Source organism: Chiloscyllium punctatum, chromosome 16 (genome assembly GCF_047496795.1).
Source record: "Chiloscyllium punctatum isolate Juve2018m chromosome 16, sChiPun1.3, whole genome shotgun sequence".
NCBI lineage: Eukaryota > Metazoa > Chordata > Chondrichthyes > Orectolobiformes > Hemiscylliidae > Chiloscyllium > Chiloscyllium punctatum.
The window spans coordinates 12,832,624-12,854,694 of NC_092754.1; the positions used below are offsets into that span (position 1 = coordinate 12,832,624).

Here is a 22,071-nt window from a genome sequence, read left to right on the forward strand (position 1 = left end):
GCCAACCAATTTTCAATCCAAGTCAGTACTTTGCCCCCAATACCATGCACCCTAATTTTGCTCACTAACCTCCTATGTGGGACTTTATCAAAGGCTCTCTGAAAGTCCAGGTACACTACACCCACTGGATCTCCCTTGTCCATCTTCAGAGTTATATCCTCAAAATATTCCAGAAGAAATTCCAGAAGACAAAAATCATTATGTTCTTGGAGAATAATGCCACTAAGGGACATGGAGATAATACAAGAAAGTTACATTAAGGTGATCAGCCATGATCCAGAATGACAGAGCAGGCCCAAAGGCCTGTTCCATTATTCCTATACTCTTGTTTTTTTTCATTCATGGAATGTGGGTGGCACTAGCCAAACCAACACTTTTTGCCCATTCCGAGAATTCAGAACAGCACTTCCAACAAAGTGTGTGACTTAAGCTAAATGACTAGATAAGTTACCTGGTGAGATAATTGATGACGTGTTTTTGAAGTTGAGTATTTGTAAGCGACAGAAAGAGAGAGCAGCAGCATCAAGAAGGCTTAGTTCAGATGAAAAGATCCATACCAGCAGATGGACAGCTCAGCTGTGTTTGTTTCCAAGCCAACAGAGCTTGAAATAAGCCTGAAAGCAGCATTTGCAGTCCGAATAGATGGGGCTGGAAAAAGCCTTCAGCCTTTTACTCATTGAGGAAAAGTCAATGAGTTAACTGGCCTCTATTTCTCAATGTGCAGCAAGATACCAAAAGGAATGCTTGCCACTTTGTTGGCTGAGTAAGAGATGGGAAAGTGATACTTCACTGGGGCTGTGTGACTATGGAGGATTTTGTTGGAAAAAGGATTAAATCTTTGTTTTTGTGTTCATGATAAGATCTTCCTAAATTGTCATATATATCCAGCTCTTTTTTTATTCTTCTACATAATAAACTTACATTTGTTTGATAAAAATAGAATGTTAGGAGAAAGTGAGGACTGCAGATGCTGGAGATCAGAGTCGAGAGTGTGGTGCTGGAAAAGCACAGCCGGTCAGGCAGCATCTGAGGAGCAGGAGAATCGACGTTTTGGGCAGGAGCCCTTCATTAGGAATTGTGAGCCAAGGGTGTAGAGAGATAAATTGGATGGGAGTGGGCTGGGGGGAAAGTACCTGACAGTGCGATAGGTAGATGGAGGTGGAGGTGATGGTCATAGGTTGGAGAGGAGGGTGGAACAGATGGGTGGGAAGGAAGATGAACAGATAGGACAGATCACGAGGGTGGTGACGAGTTAGAAGGTTGGAACTGGGATAAGGTGGGGGGAAGGGAAATGACTAAACTGGTGAAATCCACATTAATCCTGTGTGAAATAGAATAGTAGCCCATTGTGAATATGTTCAGTAATTGACCATTATCGTAACCAAAATACAAAAATAAAACTAATGTTCTCTTAAGCCAGGCTTCACTTTGACATTTATTTCACATTAACCCTGTTTAATATTACCAGAAGCTGGGATCATAACAAAACAGCATTGATAAGAGAAAATACCAAACATTAATATATTTTGCTTGCAATCAATCTGTGACAAATTCTATACTCCCCGTCTCAAAAATAAAAAGAATTTCAATTAGATTACAACATGAATATTTTCATTCTCACACAAGTACACCCAATAATTTCTTTGGATAAGCCTTCTTTTTTTGTAAAGTTCTTCTTTTTTTGTAAAGTATCTTGATAATGAAGTTTTGATGAAGGGTCACTGAACTCGAAGCATGGATGTTTCCCCTCCATTGATGCTTCCAGACATGTTGAGTTTCTCCAACAATTTTTATCTGTAAGCATTGACTTGCATTGACCATTTTATAAAAAAAAGGTTTATTGTCTTTCCAATGTCTCTTTTACACTCAATTGTCAACCTCTCTACCATTATACATTGTCAAATGGAAATTGTCCCATGACAACTGGATAATAATACAGCATTTTATAGTTACATTGTCTTCTTCAATTGTCCTTTATCTAAGTGATCCTTTAAAATATTTTATAAAATGTCTCCACAGACAAGGAGCTTTTAACTACTGTCTTTATTTGTTAAAGTATCAGGTTAATGGACAAAATTTATAATTTCTTCCCATTGAAAATATAATAAATCCTGCAGAAGTTGAATAACCATCAAGGTAAAGTCTCCATTGTACCAGAAGACCATTAGGCTACTCTCTCATGAGATAGAAGTGACTGGTGGTGTTTTAACCTGAGGGTCACCACATCTCAAGTGAGGAGTGCGGTTGAGAAGGTGGAACTTTCATCTGGTATACATATAGAGACTTCCAAGAGGAGTTACTGTGATCTCATCAATAAACTCCATGATGCAGTCTTCAATGGAAGAATCGTCCAACTTTCTGAATTTATTAATACATTACCAAGCTCACAGTCATTCAATAAGTAGTCTTTCATTTATATTTTCCAATAGAGTTTAACAAAATGTTGAAATCTTCTTCACTGTCCAATTGCTGAGCAACTGATCCTGCCTCTGAAAAGAAGCAGAAGTCTGAGGGGTTTTCCTTGCTTTCTCTTTGATCAAGTCAAAACCCATGTCCATGCATTGATCCATTAATCATAAGGTTTCACTTCTCAAAATAGCAGGGGTAAATCACTTGCTACTTTTAAATCTGGTTTCAATCATCTTTATTAAAAAAAACTCTTCAAACCTAGTCTTCTCAAGGTAAAAAAGTTTCTCCAGTCCAACTCCAAAAGTAAATCTTAATCTCTACCCTCACTTTTCAGAAACCAATCTTCTGCTATCAATGTTAGGAGACCTCCAACAGTAATTGTGAGGCATACATCGTAACAATAATGCTTTTAGTAGACACTGTTTATTACTTGAGACAGAACTTACCTTTCTATTCTGAACTCTCTTTTCTTTCCCAATCACATTTCCTTCATGTTGGCTGGCTAACTCTTCTTTGTATGTACACCTAAGAAACCCCATGCACCATTAGTCCTGGGAATATTTGATGGGGACAGTACAGAAGTAGTTTTACTCTGTATCAAACCTCTTGCTGTATTTGCCCTGGGAGTATTTGAAGGAACTGTGCAGAGGATGCTTTAATTTCAGCTTTAAAAAGTAGAGGCAGGTATCTAACCCTGCGCTGTCCTTGTGTGGGGATAGTGTAGAGGAAATCTACCTCTCTGGGAGTGTTTAGTGGGGGCAGTGTGGATCACTTCATAGTGTGAGTGTCAGAGTTGGTGCAAGGACACAGTCAGAATGGTATGGTGGCTCAGTGGTCAGCACTGCTGCCTGACAGTGCCATAGATCCAGATTCAATTCCAGCCTGGGGCAACTGACTGTATGGATTTTGTGCATTGTCCTTGTGTCTATGTGAGTTTCCTGCAACTTTGCTGGTTGGGTGATTTGGCCATACTAAATTGCCCAGAGTGTTAAGGGATGTATAAGTTAGGTACACTAGTTAAGGGAAGGGATCTGGGTGGGATACACTTCAGAGGGTCGGTGTAGACTTGTTGGGTCAAGTGCCTGTTTCCGTGCTGCAGAGATTCTATAATTACCTTTTAGTGAACCACATTTGATTCTAACCAAATTTAAATAGAACATCCCCATAAGGAGCACTGTAACTTAATTCAAAATTTCAAAGAAGCTGAGAGAATTTTAAATTAAAATGTCATTGGAAAGGTTAATAATATACCCAGCCTACCAGTCATGAGAAACCTCAAGTCACTGGTGGGCACTGATTGCTCCCTCTCCAAGGATACCAAAGCACAGACTTTACTACAATAGACAGATAGGCAGCTCTCAATCTGATCTCTCGGTGGCTAATGGTGGTGTCTCGGCTCGGCCTGTGAGTGGATCCTGCCCGGGTATGTTCCCAAGGCATTGGGTGGGGGGGGATGATCAGAGAGACGATATTTTCAGCAGCAGCTATAATATCTGCAGTGGGGGTTTCAAGAACAGATAGCTGAGGTCTCCCTGGAGAGCAAGATAAATCATCAAAGACTGTTGAACTTTGAACTTATTCCTTTATTTTCCTAATTCAAGCTACGAAAGACTTAATTATAAACTATTACCTATTTATTTATGTTTTTCTACTATTCTACCAGCAATGTTTACATTTTTTACTCTTGTTTCTCTTATACTTTGTACTTAATCTTTTCCTCATACCTAGGTACCTTGGTACTTAAGATAGTGCCATATGTGGTGACATTATACACTTTTCACTGTACTCTTGTACTTGAGTACACGTGACAATAAAATCTAAAATCTAAATCTAAGCATTAACAATCAATATCCAACGCCCATTTATCTTATTATGTTCAACTTTTCTGGGTATTCAATTTCTAGATATCTGTAGATAAGTGTACCAAAACTGTTCATAGCACTGCAGCTGTGATTTGACCAGTCACTGTATAGGTTCAGTAAAACCTCTCTACTTTCATGTTATATTCCCTTCATAATAAAGGCCAATATTTCATTTGCCCTCCCCAGTAGCAGCTTATTGTGGATGCCAGTTTCTTGTGATTTATCAACATTACTCTCAAATCCCTCCCTTCTGTAGCTTTCTGCAATCTTTCTCATTTAAATAATTTTCAGCTCCTCTACTCTTCCTTTACATTTCCCGAAATAAATTCCATCTGCCAAGTTTTGCTCAATTGCCCAATCTGTCAAATCTCTCTGCAGATTCTTTCTGTCATCCTTACCACTTACCTTCCTAAGTATTTTTGCATCATCTATAAACTTAGCTATCGTATATTCACTCTCCTCATCCAAGTCATTAATATATGTTGCAAATAATTGTGGCCCTTGCACTGATCCCTGTGCATACCACTTGTTATAGTTCGCCATCCTATCCCAACTCTCTATCTTATAATTAGTTCGCCAATCCTCTTACCATACTAATATTCTATGTCCAACACAATGGGTTTTTATCATATTAAGTAACCTATTGCATGTACCTTATAAAACACCTTCTGAAAATCTAAATATATTATATCCACTGTTTCCCCTTTATCAATCCTACTTGTTAACTCCTCAAAGAATTTTCGTAAATATTTCAGGCATGGTTTTCCCTTCATGAGGCCATGCTGACTCTGCTTGATCACATTATTGATTTCCAAATGCTCTGCTATTATGTACCTTATAACAAACTCTAATATTTTACCAATAACAGATGTTAATCTAACTGTCCTTTAATTAACTTTTTTCATCTCATTCCCTTCTTTTAAAACAAAGGTGTGACAGTTTTCCAACCCTCTGGGACTTTTCCAGAATCTAAGAGACTTTCAGAAAAGGGGATAGAAATCATGGAATTCAATCAAACTCTCTATTCCAAGTATGATTCTAAATGTCACCTATTTTAAACAGGCTTCACAAAGTGAAAGCTTTAGGGTCAGTTGACCAATTAAAAGTTGTTCTAATGAGTTGGCGTGAACTGGCATGCTGAAGAAAATATGGCTTGCAATGAAACAAGTTGCTTAGATCTCCTTATTGAGCTTGCCCTGGCAAAGAAAAACACAGGAAATATAAATCTTATAAATGTTTTATATTCTTTCCAGATAATGAAATTTAAAATGATCAAATAAAAATGTTTTTCTTCAGTTGAAACTTCCACCAAGATTGCTACATAAATCTTTCTTCCACATAGGAAACTCTCTGTAGAAATGCACAGACACAGAGTTGGAGCATATTTTTATGTAGTTCCCAGGAAGCAAAAAGCAATATTTCATTGAGGAGAATGAATAGAAGTTATAGCTAATCAACAGCAGTAAATTATGTTTGCAAAGTGTCTTTAATGTTGTAAATTATCCCTCAGACGTACGAGAAATGCCATTCTGAAAAAGGAAGGTAGCCAGCAATTTAGTAAAAGAGAGAGGTTCTTATAGAAGAGTGGTTGGAAAAGAAAGAAATTTAGGGAACTTTGAGCCCGGGCATTTGAAGGTATAGTCACTTCAATACAGTAAAATGAAATGTAAATGAAGAAGAGAAATTTGAGGATATGATAAGGTTGAAGGAGGTTATAGGGATGTGGGGTAACAAGGCTACGAAATAATTTGAAAACATGGACAGAAGTTCAAAACTTGCAGGATTCATTTTAAAAATTCAGAAGTACTGATCGTTAACAGCTCAACTTGGTATAGGACCATTTTACAGTGGCTAGAAGATTCCAGGTTAACTTCCTGGCCTGTAATAAGTTATCGAAAAGACAGGGAGGTGGGCAGAGGGGGCGGGGTTGCCTTGTTGGTTAAGAATGAAATTAAATGAAAGGCACTGAATGACATAGGGCTAGATGATGTGGAGTCTGTGTGGGTGGAGTTGAGGAACCACAAAGGCAAAAAACCATAATGGGAGTTATGTACAGACCTCCCAGCAGTGGTCACAGAACCAGGGACACAAGATGTACCTGGAAATAGATAGGGCATGTCAGAAAGGTAAGGTCACAGTAATCATGGGGGACTTCAATATGCAAATTGACTGGGTGAATAATGTTGCCGGTGGATCCAAAGAAAGGAAATTCATGGAATGCTTACAGAATGTTTTTTTGGAACAGCTTGTGCTGGAGCCCACAAGACAGCAGGCTATTCTGGACTTAGTGCGAAGTAACTTATAAAAGATCTTAAAATCAGGGAACTCTTAGGAGGCAGCAATCATAATATGGTAGAGTTCAGTCTGCAGTTTTAAAGAGAGAAGGCAAAATTGAATGTAATGGTGTTATAGTTAAATAAAGATAGTTACAGGGGCATGAGAGAAAAACTGGCAAAAATCGACTGGAAGCAGACCCTAGTGGGGAAGACAGTACAGCAACAATGGCAAGAATTTCTGGGTGTAATTAAGGAGACAGTACAGAGGTTCATCCCAAAGAAAAGAAAGATTATCCGGGGTGGGGGAGGGAGGTGGATTACACAGCTATGGCTAACAAAGGAAGTCGGCAAATGTACCATAGAAAAAAAGACAGCCTATAAAGTGGCCAACAGCACTGGGAAATCAGAAGATTGGGACGACTACAAAAACAAACAGAGGAGTATAAAGAGAGAAATAAGGAAGGTAAAGATCAAATATGAAGGTAAGTTAGCCAGTAATATTAGAAATTATAGTAAAAGTTTCTTTCAATACAACAAAAACAAATGAGAGGCAAAAGTAGAGATTGGGCAACTCCAAATTGATGCAGGAAGCCTAGTGATGGGAGATAACGAAATAGCTGAAGAACTTAATAAATACTTTGTGTCAGTCTTCACAGTGGAAGACATAAGTAATATCCCAACAATTAAGGAGAGTCAAGGGGCAGAGTTGAGTATGGTAGCCATTACAATAGAGAAAGGACTTGAAAAGCTAAATGGTCTAAAATTGATACATCTCCTGGCCCGAATGGGCTACATCCTACAGTTCTGAGGGAGGTGGCTGAAGAAATAGCAGAGGCATTGGTTGTGATCCTTCAAACATCACTGGAGTCAGAGAAAGTCCTAGATAACTGGAAAATTGGTATTGTAACCCCCTTGTTCAAGAAAGGATCAAGACAAAGATGGAAAATTATAGGCCGATTAGCCTAACCTCAGTTGTTGGTAAAATTCTAGAATCCATTGTTAAGGATGAGATTTCTAAATTCTTGGAAGTGTAGGGTCAGATTAGAATAAGTCAGCATGGATTTAGTAAAGGAAGGTCATGCCTGACAAACTTGTTAGAATTCTTTGAAGAGGTAACAAAGTAGGTTAGACGAGGGAAACCCAGTAGATGTTATCTACCTCGACTTCCAAAAGGCTTTTGATAAGGTGCCTCACGGAGGCTGCTGAGTAAGGTGAGGGCCCATGATGTTCAAGGTGAGCTACTGGCATGGATTGAGTGTTGGCTGTCTGACAGAAGGCAGAGAGTTGGGATAAAAGGTTCTTTTTCGGAATGGCAGCTAGTGACAAGTAGTGTCCAGCAGGGTTTAGTGTTGGGGCCACAGTTGTTCATTTTACATATTAATGATATGGATGAAGGGGCTGGCGAAATTTTGGCGAATTTCGCCAATGACACCAAGTTAGGTGGACAGACAGATAAAACTGAGGAGGTGAGGAGGCTATAGAAAGATTTAGGCAGTTTAGGAGAGTGGTGCAAGAAACAGCTGATGAAATTCAATGTGAGCAAATGGGAGGTCTTGCATTTTGGAAAAAAGAATACAGGCAAGGACTATTTTCTAAATTGTGAGAAAAATTATAAAGCCAAAGTACAAAGGTATCTGGGAGCGCTAGTACAGGATTTTCTCAAGGTTGACTTGCAGGTCAAGTCCATGGTTAAGAAAGAAAATGTAATGTTGTCATTTATCTCAAGAGGGTTAGAATGTAAAAGCAGTGAGGTGCTACTGAGACTTTATAAAGCTCTGGTTAGGCCTCATTTAGAATACTGCGTCCAGTTTTGGGCCTTACACATCAGGAAGGACATACTGGGACTGGATCGTGTCCAACGGAGATTCTCACGGATGATCCCTGGAATGGTAGGCCTAACATGCAATGAACGGCTGAGGATCCTGGAGATTGAGGGGAGATCTAATAAAAATTTACAAGATAATGCGTGATTTAGAAAGGGTGGATGCTGGGAAATTACTTCCATCAGGCGGGGATATAAGGACCTGTGGGCACAACCTCAGAATTAGAGGAGGTCAATTTAGAACAGAAATGAGAAAACATTTCTTCAGCCAAAGAGTGGTGGGCCTGGGGAATTCATTGCCACGGAGTGCAGTGGAGGCTGTGATGTTAAATGTCTTCAAGGCAGAGATCGATAAATTCTTCATCTCGCAAGGAATTAAGTGATACAGGGAGAGTGCAGGTAATTGGCATTGAAATGTCCATCAGCCATGACTGAATGGCAGAGTGGACTCAATGGGCTGAATGGCCTTACTTCCACTCTTATTTGTTATGGTCTGATGGTCTTAAGTTAACTGTTTTCAGCCAACGCATGAGTAGAGTTTTCCTATCCCCCGTTGGTATGGGCAAAAAAGGTGAGAAAACATGGAGACAATGAAAGAAAATCAGAATATTGATGTCAAGAAAAATCTTTCCAATCTCCCTCCCAAGTCTGAACTGTTGACTTCAGAATCTTGCCATTGAGCAGCAACTACCTTATTAAAGCCACAGTTTACCTTATTTATTCAGCACTTCCTATTGTCCTCTCCTTCCCCATGAAACTAGATAGCCTGCCAAATAAATCAGTGTGGATACCTGGCCACAAACAGCTTGCCGAATTGTCTCAGCCATCATCCAACTGCTTCCTGTAATAACTTATCTGCCTCCTCCATGGTATTCATTCTCCTTGACCTGTCTCACACACACAAGTCAATATTGGCAGATTACAATCCTCACCGTATCATCAAGCATGCTCTTGGCACACACCACTTCAGTCCTTCGACACTCCTTTGTAGTGCAGGAGCACCAATAGTGTGCATATTTCTGCCCATTTACTTTGCATGCAGGGACACTCACATCTCATCCATCTGCACAGGGTGGATTGTATGGATCTTACATTGCTTTCTTAGCACTCACCCACTTTGTATTGACCTGGGGCTGCCATCCCATGTGTACATCACATTGCTTTGTTAGGGAAAACTCCATGACATGAACACAGACTTACAGACTACTCACCTCGCTGCAGGTCACCTTGCTATCTTAGTTTTTAGTGCTCAGTTACAGGCTGACAGCCTATGTAGCTTGCATTGCTTTTTAACACAAAGCAAGAGGCAGGCAGCTTGTCACAGTGGTGAGCAATCAAGTGGATGGACATGTCAGTGTACATCAGCCTCACACTTGCACCATGTGCCAGCAGTTTACATGGCAATCATGCTGTATGTTTCATTGGTTAACTCAGATGGTTAGAGCATAGTGCTAATAATGCCAAGGTCAAAGATTCAGTCTCCATACTGACGAGGCTTCCTGGCTTCCAGCTGAGAATGTAATGATGTGTACACTTTGGGGATAGGTGATGGAATTATCTGGGGACCTGGGTTCAAATCCTACCATGGCAGGTGGTGGAATTTGAATTTCATAAAAATCTGGAATTAACAGTTTAATAATAACCATTAACCTTGTAAAACCCATCTGATTCACTAAAGTCCTTTTGGGAAGGAAGCTGCCATCCTTACCTGGTCTGGCCTACATGTGACTCCAGACCAATAGCAATGGGGTTGACTCTTAACACTACTTCGACCATAATCCACAATGCCATTGCCCCACAAGACTACATACTCAGTGGCAAATTCCACGACAATTCATTTGCAAGTTTGCTGACAACACCACCATTGTAGGTTGGATCTCAAGCAATGATGAGACGGAGTACTAGAAAGAGATTGAATGCATAACAACATGGTGTAAAGACAACATCTCTTCATCAACAACAGCAAAATGAAGGAGCTGGTCATTGACTTCAGAACGGGGAGTGGGGGGCACACCCTTGACTGTAATCAACAAGGCTGAGATGGAGATGGTTGACAGCATCACGTTCCTGGGAGCGATGATCACCAATAATCTGTCCTGGTCCACCTGCATCAACACAATGGAGTAGAAAGCACAGGAACACCTCTACTTCCTCAGATGTCTAAGGAAGTTTGGCATGTCCGCAAGGACTCTTACCAAACTTTATAATTGCACCATAGAAAGCATCCTATTTGGATGCATCACAATGTTCCTAACTGCTGTTCCTAAGACCACAAGAAACTATCGAAAGTTGTGAACACAGCCAAATCCATCATGAAAACCAACCTCCATCCCTTGACTCCATCTACACTTCCTCCTGCATTGGGAAAGCAACCAATATAATCAAAGACCTTCCCAACCAGTTTTACTCTCTTTCAACCTCTTCCATCAGGCAGAAGGTAAAAAAGTTTGAATACACATATGAACAGATTCAATATTAAAAATCACATAACACCAGGTTAAAGTCCAACAGGTTTAATTGGAAGCACACTGGCTTTCGGAGCAAAGCTCCTTCATCAGGTGATATCACCTGATGAAGGAGTGACACTCCGAAAGCCAGTGTGCTTCCAATTAAACCTGTTGGACTTTAACCTGCTGTTGTGTGACTTTTAACTTTGTACACCCCAGTCCAACACCGGCATCTCCAAATCATGAACAGATTCAAGAACAACTTCTTCCCCACTGTTATCAGGCTTTTGAATGGATCTCTCAAATGGTAATGCTGATCTCTCTCTCTGCTCCTTCTCAGCAGTTGTAACACTATATTCGACTACGCTGATGCACTTTGTGTGGTATGATCTTCCTGGAAATCAACACTTCTTCCTGTATCAAAACTGGTAGTGTTGAAATCTTAACCAGCATATCGTGATTATTTACTGTGATTTTAAAGAAGATAATGTTTGCTGAAACCCAGAGACTCCCAAATAGTCTATCCTGGAGCTAACCATAGTTAACAAGCAGAGAAAGATGAAAATAGAAAACAGGAAACTATAGACCATTTAGACTAACATCTGCCATTCGAAAATGACAGAATACATTATGACCAAGTTGGTATCAGGAAATTTAGAAAACTATAATTCAATCAGACAGAGTCAACATGGTTTTGTGAAAGGAAAAGCATACTTGATAAATATATTAGAATCATTAGAGGACGTAAAGCAGAGTCGATAAAGGGAAGCTAGTATTTCAATGTCCACAGGGCACTTCATTAAGTTCCAGATAAAAGGCAACTGCAAAATATAAGAGATTGCTGTTTTGAGAGTTATATATTAGCTTAGATAGAGGACTTGCTAACAAACAGCTGAAAGAGTCATAGTAAGTAGATCACATTCAGCATGCTACTTGTGGAATGCCAGAAACGCTGCGTCTTTAATCTCAATGGGGCCTCTTTGCATTTCTATATTGGAACCAATGACATTGGAAGGGAAAAGGTTGAGACTCTGAAGGGAGATTACAGAGAGTTAGGCAGAAATTTAAAAAGGAGGTCCTCAAGGGTAGTAATAGCTGGATTACTCCCAGTGCTACGAGCTAGTGAGGACAGGAATAAGAGGATAGAGCAGATGAATGCATGGCTGAGGAGCTGGTGTATGGGAGAAGGATTCACATTTTTGGATCACTGGAATCTCTTCTGGGGTAGAAGTGACCTGTACAAGAAGGATGGGTTGCACCTAAATTGGAAGCGGACTAATATACTTGCAGGGAGATTTGCTAGAACTGCTTGGGAGGATTTACACTAGTAAGGTTGGTGGGGGGGGGGGGGACCCAGGGAGATAGTGAGGAAAGAGATCGATCTGAGACAGGTACAGCTGAGAACAGAAGTGAGTCAAACAGTCAGGGCAGGCAGGGACAAGGTAGGACTAATAAATTAAACTGCATTTATTTCAATGCAAGGACCTAACAGGGAAGGCAGATGAACTCAGGGCATGGTTAGGAACATGGGACTGAGATATCATAGCAATTACAGAAACATGGCTCAGGGATGGGCAGGACTGGCAGCTTAATGTTCCAGGATACAAATGCTACAGGAAGGATAGAAAGGGAGGCAAGAGAGGAGGCATTTTTGATAAGGGATAGCATTACAGCTGTGCTAAGGGAGGATATTCCCGGAAATACATCCAGGGAAGTTTTTTAGGTGGAACTGAGAAATAAGAAAGGGATGATCACCTTTTTGGGATTGTATTATAGACCCCCCAATAATCAGAGGGAAATTGAGAAACAAATTTGTAAGGAGATCTCAGCTATCTGTAAGAATAATTGGGTAGTTATGGTAGGGGATTTTAACTTTCCAAACATCGACTGGGACTGCCATAGTGTTAAAGGTTTAGATGGAGAGGAATTTCTAAAGTGTGTACAAGACAATTTTCTGATTCAGTATGTGGATGTACCTACTAGAGAAGGTGCAAAACGTGACCTACTCTTGGGAAATAAGGCAGGGCAGATGACTGAGGTGTCAGTGGGGGACCACTTTGGGGCCAGCGACCATAATTCTATTTGTTTTAAAATAGTGATGGAAAAGGATGGACCAGATCTAAAAGTTGAAGTTCTAAATTGGAGAAAGGCCAATTTTGACGGTATGAGGCAAGAACTGATTGGAGGCAGATGTTCGCAGGTAAAGGGACGGCTGGAAAATGGGAAGCCTTCAGAAATGAGATAACAAGAATCCAGAGAAAGTATGTTCCTATCAGGGTGAAAGAGAAGGCTGGTAGGTATAGGCAATGCTGGATGACTAAAGAAATTGAGGGTTAAGAAAAAGAAGGAAGCATATGTCAGGTATAGACAGGATAGATCGAGTGAATCCTTAGAAGAATATAAAGAAAGTAGGAGTATACTTAAGAGGAAATCAGGAGGGCAAAACAGGGACATGAGATAGCTTTGGTAAATAGAATTAAGGAGAATCCAAAGGGGTTTTACAAATATATTAAGGACAAAAGCGTAACTAGGGAGAGAATAGGGCCTCTCAAAGATCAGCAAGGCGGCCTTTGTGTGGAGCCACAGAAAATGGGGGAGATACTAAATGAATATTTTGCATCAGTATTTACTGTGGAAAAGGATGTGGAAGATATAGACTGTAGGGAAATAGATGGTGACATCTTACAAAATGTCCAGATTACAGAGGAGGAAGTGATAGATGTCTTGAAACTGTTAAAGGTGGATAAATCCCCAGGACGTGATCAGGTGTACCCGAGAACTCTGCGGAAAGCTAGAGAAGTGATTGCTCGGCCCCTTGCTGAGATATTTGTATCATCGATAGTCACAGGTGAGGTGCCGGAAGACTGGAGGTTGGCAAACGTAGTGCCACTGTTTAAGAAGGGTGGTAAAGACAAGCCAGGGAACTATAGACCTGTGAGCCTGACTTCGGTGGTGGGCAAGTTGTTGGAGGGAATCCTGAAGGAAAGTATGTACATGTATTTGGAAAGGCAAGGACTGATTAGGGATCGTCAACATGGCTTTGTGCATGGGAAATCATGTCTCACAAACTTGATTGAGATTTTTGAAGAACAAAGAAGATTGATGATGGCAGAGCAGTAGGTGTGATCTATATGGACTTCAGTAAGGCGTTCGACAAGGTTCTCTATGGGAGACTGATTAGCAAGGTTAGATCTCATGGAATACAGGAAGAACTAGCCATTTGGATACAGACTGGCTCAAAGGTAGAAGACAGAGGGTGGTGGTGGAGGATTGTTTTTCAGACTGGAGGCCTGTGACCAGTGGAGTGCCACAAGGATCGGTGCTGGGCCCTCTACTTTTTGTCATTTACATAAATGATTTGGATGCGAGCATAAGAGGGACAGTTAGTAAGTTTGCAGATGACACCAAAATTGGAGGTGAAGTGGACAGGGAAGAGGGTTACATCAGGATCTGGACCAGGTGGGCCAATGGGCTGAGAAGTGGCAGATGGAGTTTAATTCAGATAAATGTGAGGTGCTGCATTTTGGGAAAGCAAATCTTAGCAGGACTTATACACTTAATGGTAAGGTCCTAGGGAGTGTTGCTGAACAAAGAGACCTTGGAGTGCAGGTTCATAGATCCTTGAAGGTGGAGTCACAGGTAGATAGGATAGTGAAGAAGGCGTTTGGTATGCTTTCCTTTATTGGTCAGAGTATTGAGTACAGGAGTTGGGAGGTCATGTTGTGGCTGTACAGGACATTGGTAGGCCACTGTTGGAATATTGCATGCAATTCTGGTCTCCTTCATATCGGAAAGATGCTGTGAAACATGAAAGGGTTTTGAAAAGATTTACAAGAACGTTGCCCGGGTTGAAGGATCTGAGCTACAGGGAGAGGCTGAACAGGCTGGGGCTGTTTTCCCTGGAGCGTCGGAGGCTGAGGGGTGACCTTATAGAGGTTTACAAAATCATGAGGGGCATGGATAGGATAAAAAGACAAAGTCTTTTCCCTGGCGTTTGGGGAGTCCAGACTAGAGGGCATAGGTTTAGGATGAGAGGGGAAAGATATAAAAGAGACCTAAGGGGCAAACTTTTTCACACAGAGGGTGATATGTGTATGGAGTGAGCTGCCAGAGAATGTGGTGGAGGCTGGTACAATTGCAACATTTAAAAGGCATTTGGATGGGTATATGAATAAGAAGGGTGGGCCTGATGCTGGCAGGCGGGACTAGATTGAGTTGGGATATCTGGTCGGCATGGACGGGTTGGACTGAAGGGTCTGTTTCCATGCTGTACATTTCTATGCCTCTATAACTATTTGTAGTCTAGATTCATGACTTAGATGAAGAAACCAACATTGACATTGCCAAATTTGTTGAGGTCCCAGGATAGGTACAAAGGTAAGCCATGGAGAAGATGGAAAGTGTTACCAAATGAATATGAATAAACTATGTATTTGGACAAAAAAGAAACAAAATTTGCAGTTTAAGTATAATCTGGAAAAATGTGAGGTTGTCCACTTTGATAATATGGAAAACAAAACATTTTTCAATGAAGACAGACTGTAGTATGCAGTGATAGGATCTGAGTAACTGTATCCATGAATGATAAAAAAAAAACAAATTAGAGTGCAGAAATCGCAAGTACTTAGAAAGGAAAAAATGAACATTGGCCTTTATTTCAAGAAGAATGGAGTATAAAAGTAAAGAAGTGTTGCTTCAACTGTACATGACATTAATAAGACTTCACCTAAAGCACTGTACCCAGTTTTGATCTCCTTACATAGAGGAAAATACGTGCATTAAAAACAGCTCAGAGAATGTTCATTACACTGATTTCTGAAGTACAGAAGAATGACCAATAGTTTTAGAGATTCCGAGGGGGCTTGACAGGATAGTTGCTGAATGTTTCTTCTCTGCAGGATCGAAGACTGCGACTCACAGTTTAAAAGTATAGAGAGTGTCCAATTTAAGAGAGTTGATGATAAATTCCTTCTCCCAGTGGGTCCTTAATGTTTGGAAATGCCTTCAACCCAGTTCATTGAATATATTCAAAGCTGTCAGATTATTGATTGACATGGAAGTGGAGGGTTGTGGAGGATCAGGCAGAAAAATAGAGTTAAGGCTACCAGCACATCAGCCAGGATATTTATTGAGTGTGTGGTGAAGCTCCATGAATTCAGTCACTTCCTCCTGCCCTAATGATGATGTGAATTAATCACCATTCTCTGTCTTCTCTTCTGGAAAGACACCATCTCCTGTCTTTAGTATCGCTTTGTTCTCCATTATCGTTGGTTTACCTCCCGTTTCCAGCTGTATTTGCTCTTGTTTATCTCTGATTTTGAGGCCCTGCTCAGTCTCTAGCGCTGTGAATTGTCACCTTGCGTTGCCAGTGCACCCGCCCTTGCGTAACAATGAGTCCGGAGGGCAGGTCAACTGCGAGGGTCCAGGCTACGACCCCTCCTTGTTGACTCATAGAAAGAAAGAGCACGGCCCAGCTCTGTGACTTCACCGAGACAGAACTCCTGCAATCTCGTCCGCTCCCTCCAAGTGACACCGACCCTCCCCAGCCTCGCCAGGAGTCTAAACGGCACCAAAAGCATGGACAACGCCGCTGTGATCATTGACAACGGCTCGGGTCTCTGCAAGGCAGGACTAGCCGGGGACAATGCCCCGAGGTCGGTGATTACATCCATCGTAGGACGGCCCAAGGCCAAGGCGACCATGCTGGGTGCTGGGCACAAGGAGTATTACGTTGGGGAAGAAGCCCAAGTCAAGAGGGGGATCTTGAGTTTGAAATATCCAATTAAACATGGCATAGTGGTGTGCTGGGAGGACATGGAAAAGATCTGGAGACATGTGTATGATTGTGAACTGCGCCTGAAGTCGCACGAAAGGCCGGTGCTGTTGACTGAAGCCCCCCTGAACCCTTTACACAACCGGGAGATCATGACCGAGATGATGTTTGAAAGTTTCAAGGTGCCTGCAATGTATGTGGCGGTGCAGGCTGTCCTTGCTCTGTACGCTTCAGGGAGGACCACTGGCTTAGTCATGGACAGTGGCGATGGAGTGACCCACACTGTACCCATCTATGAAGGCTACTGCCTCCCGCACGCCGTCTACAGGTTCGACCTGGCCGGCAGGGACATCACCCAGTACTTTGTCAGGATTCTGATGGAGGTAGGCCATACCTTCATCTCCTCTGCAGAGAGGGAGATCGTGAAGGACATTAAGGAGAAACTGTGCTACGTCGCGGTCAATCCACAGCTGGAGATCAAGAAGAAACGAGAAGACGTGCAGAAGGAATATAAGCTGCCTGATGGAAATGTCATCCAGATCCAAAGCCAGCTATTCCGAGCTCCGGAGATCCTATTCTCCCCAGCCAGCGTGGGCTTCGAGTGCCCTGGCGTTCACAGGCTGGTCTTCAAGAGTATCTTGAAATGTGACATTGACCTGAGAAAGTATCTGCACTCAAACGTGCTGCTGTCCGGAGGCTCCACGCTTTTCCCAGGTCTGGACGAAAGGCTGTTGAAGGAACTGCAGTTGCTGGCTCCCACTGGAGTGCCGGTCAAAGTCATTGCCCCTCCGGAGAGGAAATATTCCGTTTGGATTGGGGCTTCCATCCTAACCTGCTTGACGTCCTTTCAAGAAATGTGGATCACTGCTTGCGAGTACTTGGAGATGGGGTCTTGTGTGGTTCACAGAAAATGTTTCTAGGGATTCCTGTAAGACTAACAACTAACGCTAAATTTTGCAGATACTTTAGTCGGCCGTGGGTTCTTAATGTTAAATGAAAATAAACGAATAGAACTCATGCTTCTGAGTAGCTTTGGTTGTGGGTTGCTCTGACTTCAACTGCAGGTAGATATCCATATGTTTATGAGTTATTAAAAAGTGTATATCCATGTGCATTCCTTGTGTACGTTACTTCCTGCTGTTGTGGTTTTTTTTGTGACATTTCTGCGTCAACTTATTCACATTATGAATCCGTGTCCACATTTACACTTTCTATAAACCTGATTGCAAACATTCACTGTAATACTTCAATCTCACAAATCCAAGCGTTTAAACCTATAGACCGGAGGGGACTTTTCTAATGAAACGGGTGGCTCAATGGCTCGCACTGCTGCCTCACCGTGCTAGGTTTCCGGGTTCAGTTCCAGCCTTGGGTGACTGTCTGTGTGGAGTTTGCACATTCTCCCCGTGTCTGCGTGGGTTTCCTCCCACAGTCCAAAGATGTGCAGGTCATGCCATCAGGGGAGAGTCCTTCATGCTAAATTGCCCATAGTGTTAGGTGCATTAGTCAGAGGGAAATGGGTCTGGGTGGGTTGCTCTTCAGAGGATTGGGCTGAAGGGCCTGTTTCCACACTGTAGGGAATCTCATCTAAATGTAACTTTCTGCTTCCTAAATTATAAATATGCTTTGGTTTTATATTTATAAATTAGAACAAAAATGTAACATTGAATTGAAAAACATATTATTCTACATCAACCTTATTAAAACATTTCCTATCCTCTAACTACAAACCAACAGAAGACTGTGTTTGATCTTGATTCCACTCAATACCGTAATGGTAAAGTCAACATAATCCTACTGGACCATATGGCTGATATCTCATGAGAGTGACAACTGGCTGTGGTCAAACCTGAGGTTCACTATGCCTCAGGTGAGGAGAGATGGGTTGAGAAGGAGAGTCCTTCGTGGTAACCTCAGGTGGTTCAGTAATTGAACGCAACTGTTGGCATCACTGTACATCACAGACTAGCCAACTGGGCTAACCAAGTGTCTACTCTGCTCAATGGAAGATCGGTGTGTAAAGTACTAAAATATATGGAGAAAAGTTGCATCCTACCCCAAGTTAAATCTTAACAGATGGTCCAAGGAATGTAGGGGAACTAGAGAAAGTTAAATTTAGGGTTTTTTGAATGGATGTATTTCCTGGTATCATGCTGGAGACAAAAAAAATGATTTGAAAAAAGATTTGAATGAAAGAAATATAGTCTGCATTCATACAGCAGCTTTTATGACCTTGGGATGTCCCAAAGTGCTTCCCAGCTAACTAAGTACTTTTGAAATGTGGTCATAATCTGAAAAGCACAGTGACTAATTTGTGTACAGCAAGGTCCCACATGGCAATAAAGTAGCCAAGTAATCTCTCTAGAGTAAAGAATTAATATTGTCCAAAATATTGAATGAGCTCCCTTTCTCTTCTTTGAATACTATTGTAGGATCTTTTACACCCATCCAAGAGGGAAGGATCATATTTTTTTCTCTCTGAGAACCTTATGGAAATTTTCTTGACTGCTATTTTTTGGGCTTCAAAGTCTGCCTTTTGGTCTTCAGGAGCTTCATGTACATTCTCATGAACTTATTTATTATTTGATACAGTTAACAATAATGTCTTCTAGTGTCTGTATTGACATACAGGATGTTTGGAGGTTCACAGCAGCAGGATCAGAAGAGTTCATCATTATCATCAATAATTGCCAAACCTTTGTTAAACTTTAAAGTTCCAACACACAAGGAAAGCTTTACTTTCCCTAAGCATCACCTCATTTAAAGTGGCCTAAGACAATATGTGTAAGTTCATTACAAAGGGTGTTTTTTTTAACAATATTCGACACACACTTGACGAACAAAATGTCAACATTTAAAACATGGCTTCCCTAGATTTCTAAGATCATGGTTAATGCATTTATATCACATTTGCTTAAAACCAGAATATTTTAACCAGGCAGTTACTATCCTTTATAATTGCACTGCTTTAAATTTAACAACTGACAAAATATTCATTACAATGGCATTAACGGGTATGGAATGAGCTGCCAGAGGAAGTTGTGGAGGCTGGTACAATTGCAACACTTTAAGAAGCATTTGGATGGGTATATGAATAGGAAGGGTTTGGAGGAATATGGGCCGGGTGCTGGCAGGTGGGACTAGATTGGGTTGGGATATCTGGTCAGCATGGACGGGTTGGACCGAAGGGTATGTTTCCATGCTGTACATCTCTATGACTCTATGACTTTATTTTCCCCATCAAGTAACTTATTAAAATTAGATTCTGCATTTGGTTTCAATGTAATATAATGGAGGAAGGTGTTATCTTGTCCACTTTGGCAGAAAGAATAGAAAAACACCATATTCATTAAGTGAAAGATTTCAAAAATCTGAGGCACAGAGGAATCTCGGTGTCCTGGTATATATTTAATGTAAATTTACTATGCAGGTATAGGAAGTGATGGAAAGTTGTGTTTTATTGCAAGGGATATGGAATATATAAGTAGTGATATTTTGCTACAATAGTTCAGGCTATTGATGAGACTACATCTGGGGTACTGTGTACAATTTTGGACTCCTGCTTCAAGCAGTGATATCAATGCATTAGAAGCAATTCAGACAATATTCACTTGGCTGATACCGGAGATTGGGGTTATCCATTACGAAGATTGGACTGGCTGGGCCTGTATCATTGAGTTTGGAAGAATACAGAGTAATCTTGTTGAAACATTTCACGCTGAGAGGACTTGTCGGTGTGGATGCTGAAAAGATATTGCCTCTTGGGAAAAACTATCACTAAAGGAGACAGCGTAATAGTAAAGGATTTTCCATTTAAGAGGGAGATGAGGATTTTTGTTTTCTCCTGAAGAGGGTCACAAGTCTTTTGAACTCTCTTCTTCAGACTTGTTATGCCGACTTGGTGAGCAGCACAGTGGCACACTGGTTAGCACTGCTGCCTCACAGTGCCAGAGACTCGGGTTCAATTCCCGCCTCAGGTGACTGACTGTGTGGAGTTTGCAAGTTCTCCCCGTGTCTGCGTGGGTTTCCTCCGGGTGCTCCGGTTTCCTCCCATAGTCCAAAGATGTGCAGGTAAGGTGAATTGGCCATGCTAAATTGCCCGTAGTGTTAGGTAAGGGGTAAATGTAGGGGAATGGGTGGGTGGCACTTCGGCGGGTCGGTGTGGACTTATTGGGCCGAAGGGCCTGTTTCCACACTGTAATGTAATGTAATCTAATCTAATCAGAACTGAATGTAACTGGAAAAAAAGTTGACTTTATGCAGAATATAGAGTGGGGGAGGGAGTAAGGAGTAAATGATAGGTAGAGATAGAGCCCAAAGAGAGAGAAGAACAGACAAAGAAGTGGAAAACGATCAGCCTAGTAGAATGAATAGCTATTAATGGGAACTATTAGTGGCTAACAATGGGTTGTGTGATGACGAGGCCTGGTGTGTGGGGGTTGGGCAAAGGACATGGGAGAAAGTGCTTCAAGTCCAAAAATTGTTAAATTCGATATTGTGTCCAGCAGGCTGTAGAGTTCCCAAGTGGAAACTGAAGGGCTTTCTTCCAGTTGAGTTTCATTGGAGCATTGCAGCAAGCCTGAGACAGAGATGTTGCATGGGGAACAAGGTGGTATAATGATGTGGTAGGCAATTGGGAGCTCAGAGTCTTGTTTGCAGACAAAATGTGGGTGTTCTTGAAGTGGTCACCCACTCCATGCTTTGTTTCCCCAGTGTACAGCAGACAACATTATGAGCAGTGGATGCAGTAGACTAGATTGAGTGAAGTACAAGTAAAGTACTGCTTCATCTGGAAGGGGTGTTTGGGCTCTCGGATGCTGAGGGGGGAGGAGGTAAATGGAAAGATGTTGTACCTTCTGCGGTTGCAGGGGAAGTTGCTGTGGAGCTGTGATAGGGTTGTTGGGAGTAAAGGAGGAGTGGACCAGGGTGTCCTGGAGGAAACGGTCCTTGTGGAAGGCTGACTGGGGGAGAGGTGGGGGCCGGGGGGTTGTGGGGGAATATGTGTCTGATGGTGGCATCCCACTGGAGGTTGCAGCAAATGGCAGCTAATGACCCTGTGGATGTGGATGCTGGTAGGATGGTAGGTGAAGACTGGGGGATCCTATCACTGTAGTGGGAGGGAAGAGAGGGGGTAAGATTTGAAGTGCTGGGGATGGGTCAGAACTGGCTGAGGGTCCTGTAAACTACATACACTTTTGCAGTCATTCTCTGTTTAAATTATGGTCCATCTCTTGATTCTCAATTGACAACATTTGACAAGTTTTAGCCCACTCACAACCTATCCCCTTGCAGATTCTTTATTTTCTGATTACAATATGCCTTCACACTTGATTAGATTAGATTCCCTACAGAGTGGAAACAGGCCCTTTGGCCCAACAAGTCCATACCGACCCTCCGAAGATCAACCCACCCAGTCCCCCTACATTTACCCCTGACTAATGCACTAGTACTACAGGCAATTTAGCATGGCCAATTCACCTAA

The 22,071-nt window shown here is 41.7% G+C and overlaps 1 protein-coding gene across 2 annotated transcripts; it reads left to right on the forward strand.

The window, feature by feature from the left end:
• The first annotated feature begins 16,393 nt into the window (after nucleotides 1-16,393).
• LOC140486970 (actin, macronuclear-like) lies at nucleotides 16,394-17,647 on the forward strand. Of its 2 annotated transcripts, XM_072586243.1 has the most exons (2): nucleotides 16,394-16,995; nucleotides 17,182-17,647. In XM_072586243.1, exons 1-2 carry the CDS (start codon nucleotides 16,394-16,396, stop codon nucleotides 17,507-17,509), a joined length of 930 nt encoding a protein of 309 aa, XP_072442344.1. In that variant the 3' UTR covers nucleotides 17,510-17,647. The 2 variants fall into 2 exon arrangements, with proteins under 2 accessions (XP_072442344.1, XP_072442343.1); XM_072586242.1 differs by having other exon boundaries at nucleotides 16,394-17,647.
• The last annotated feature ends 4,424 nt before the right edge of the window (nucleotides 17,648-22,071 follow it).

Bases quoted from the DNA above. Each gene is read 5' to 3' on its own strand.
- LOC140486970 (XM_072586242.1), top strand. From the start codon at position 16,394: ATGGACAACGCCGCTGTGATCATTGACAACGGCTCGGGTCTCTGCAAG.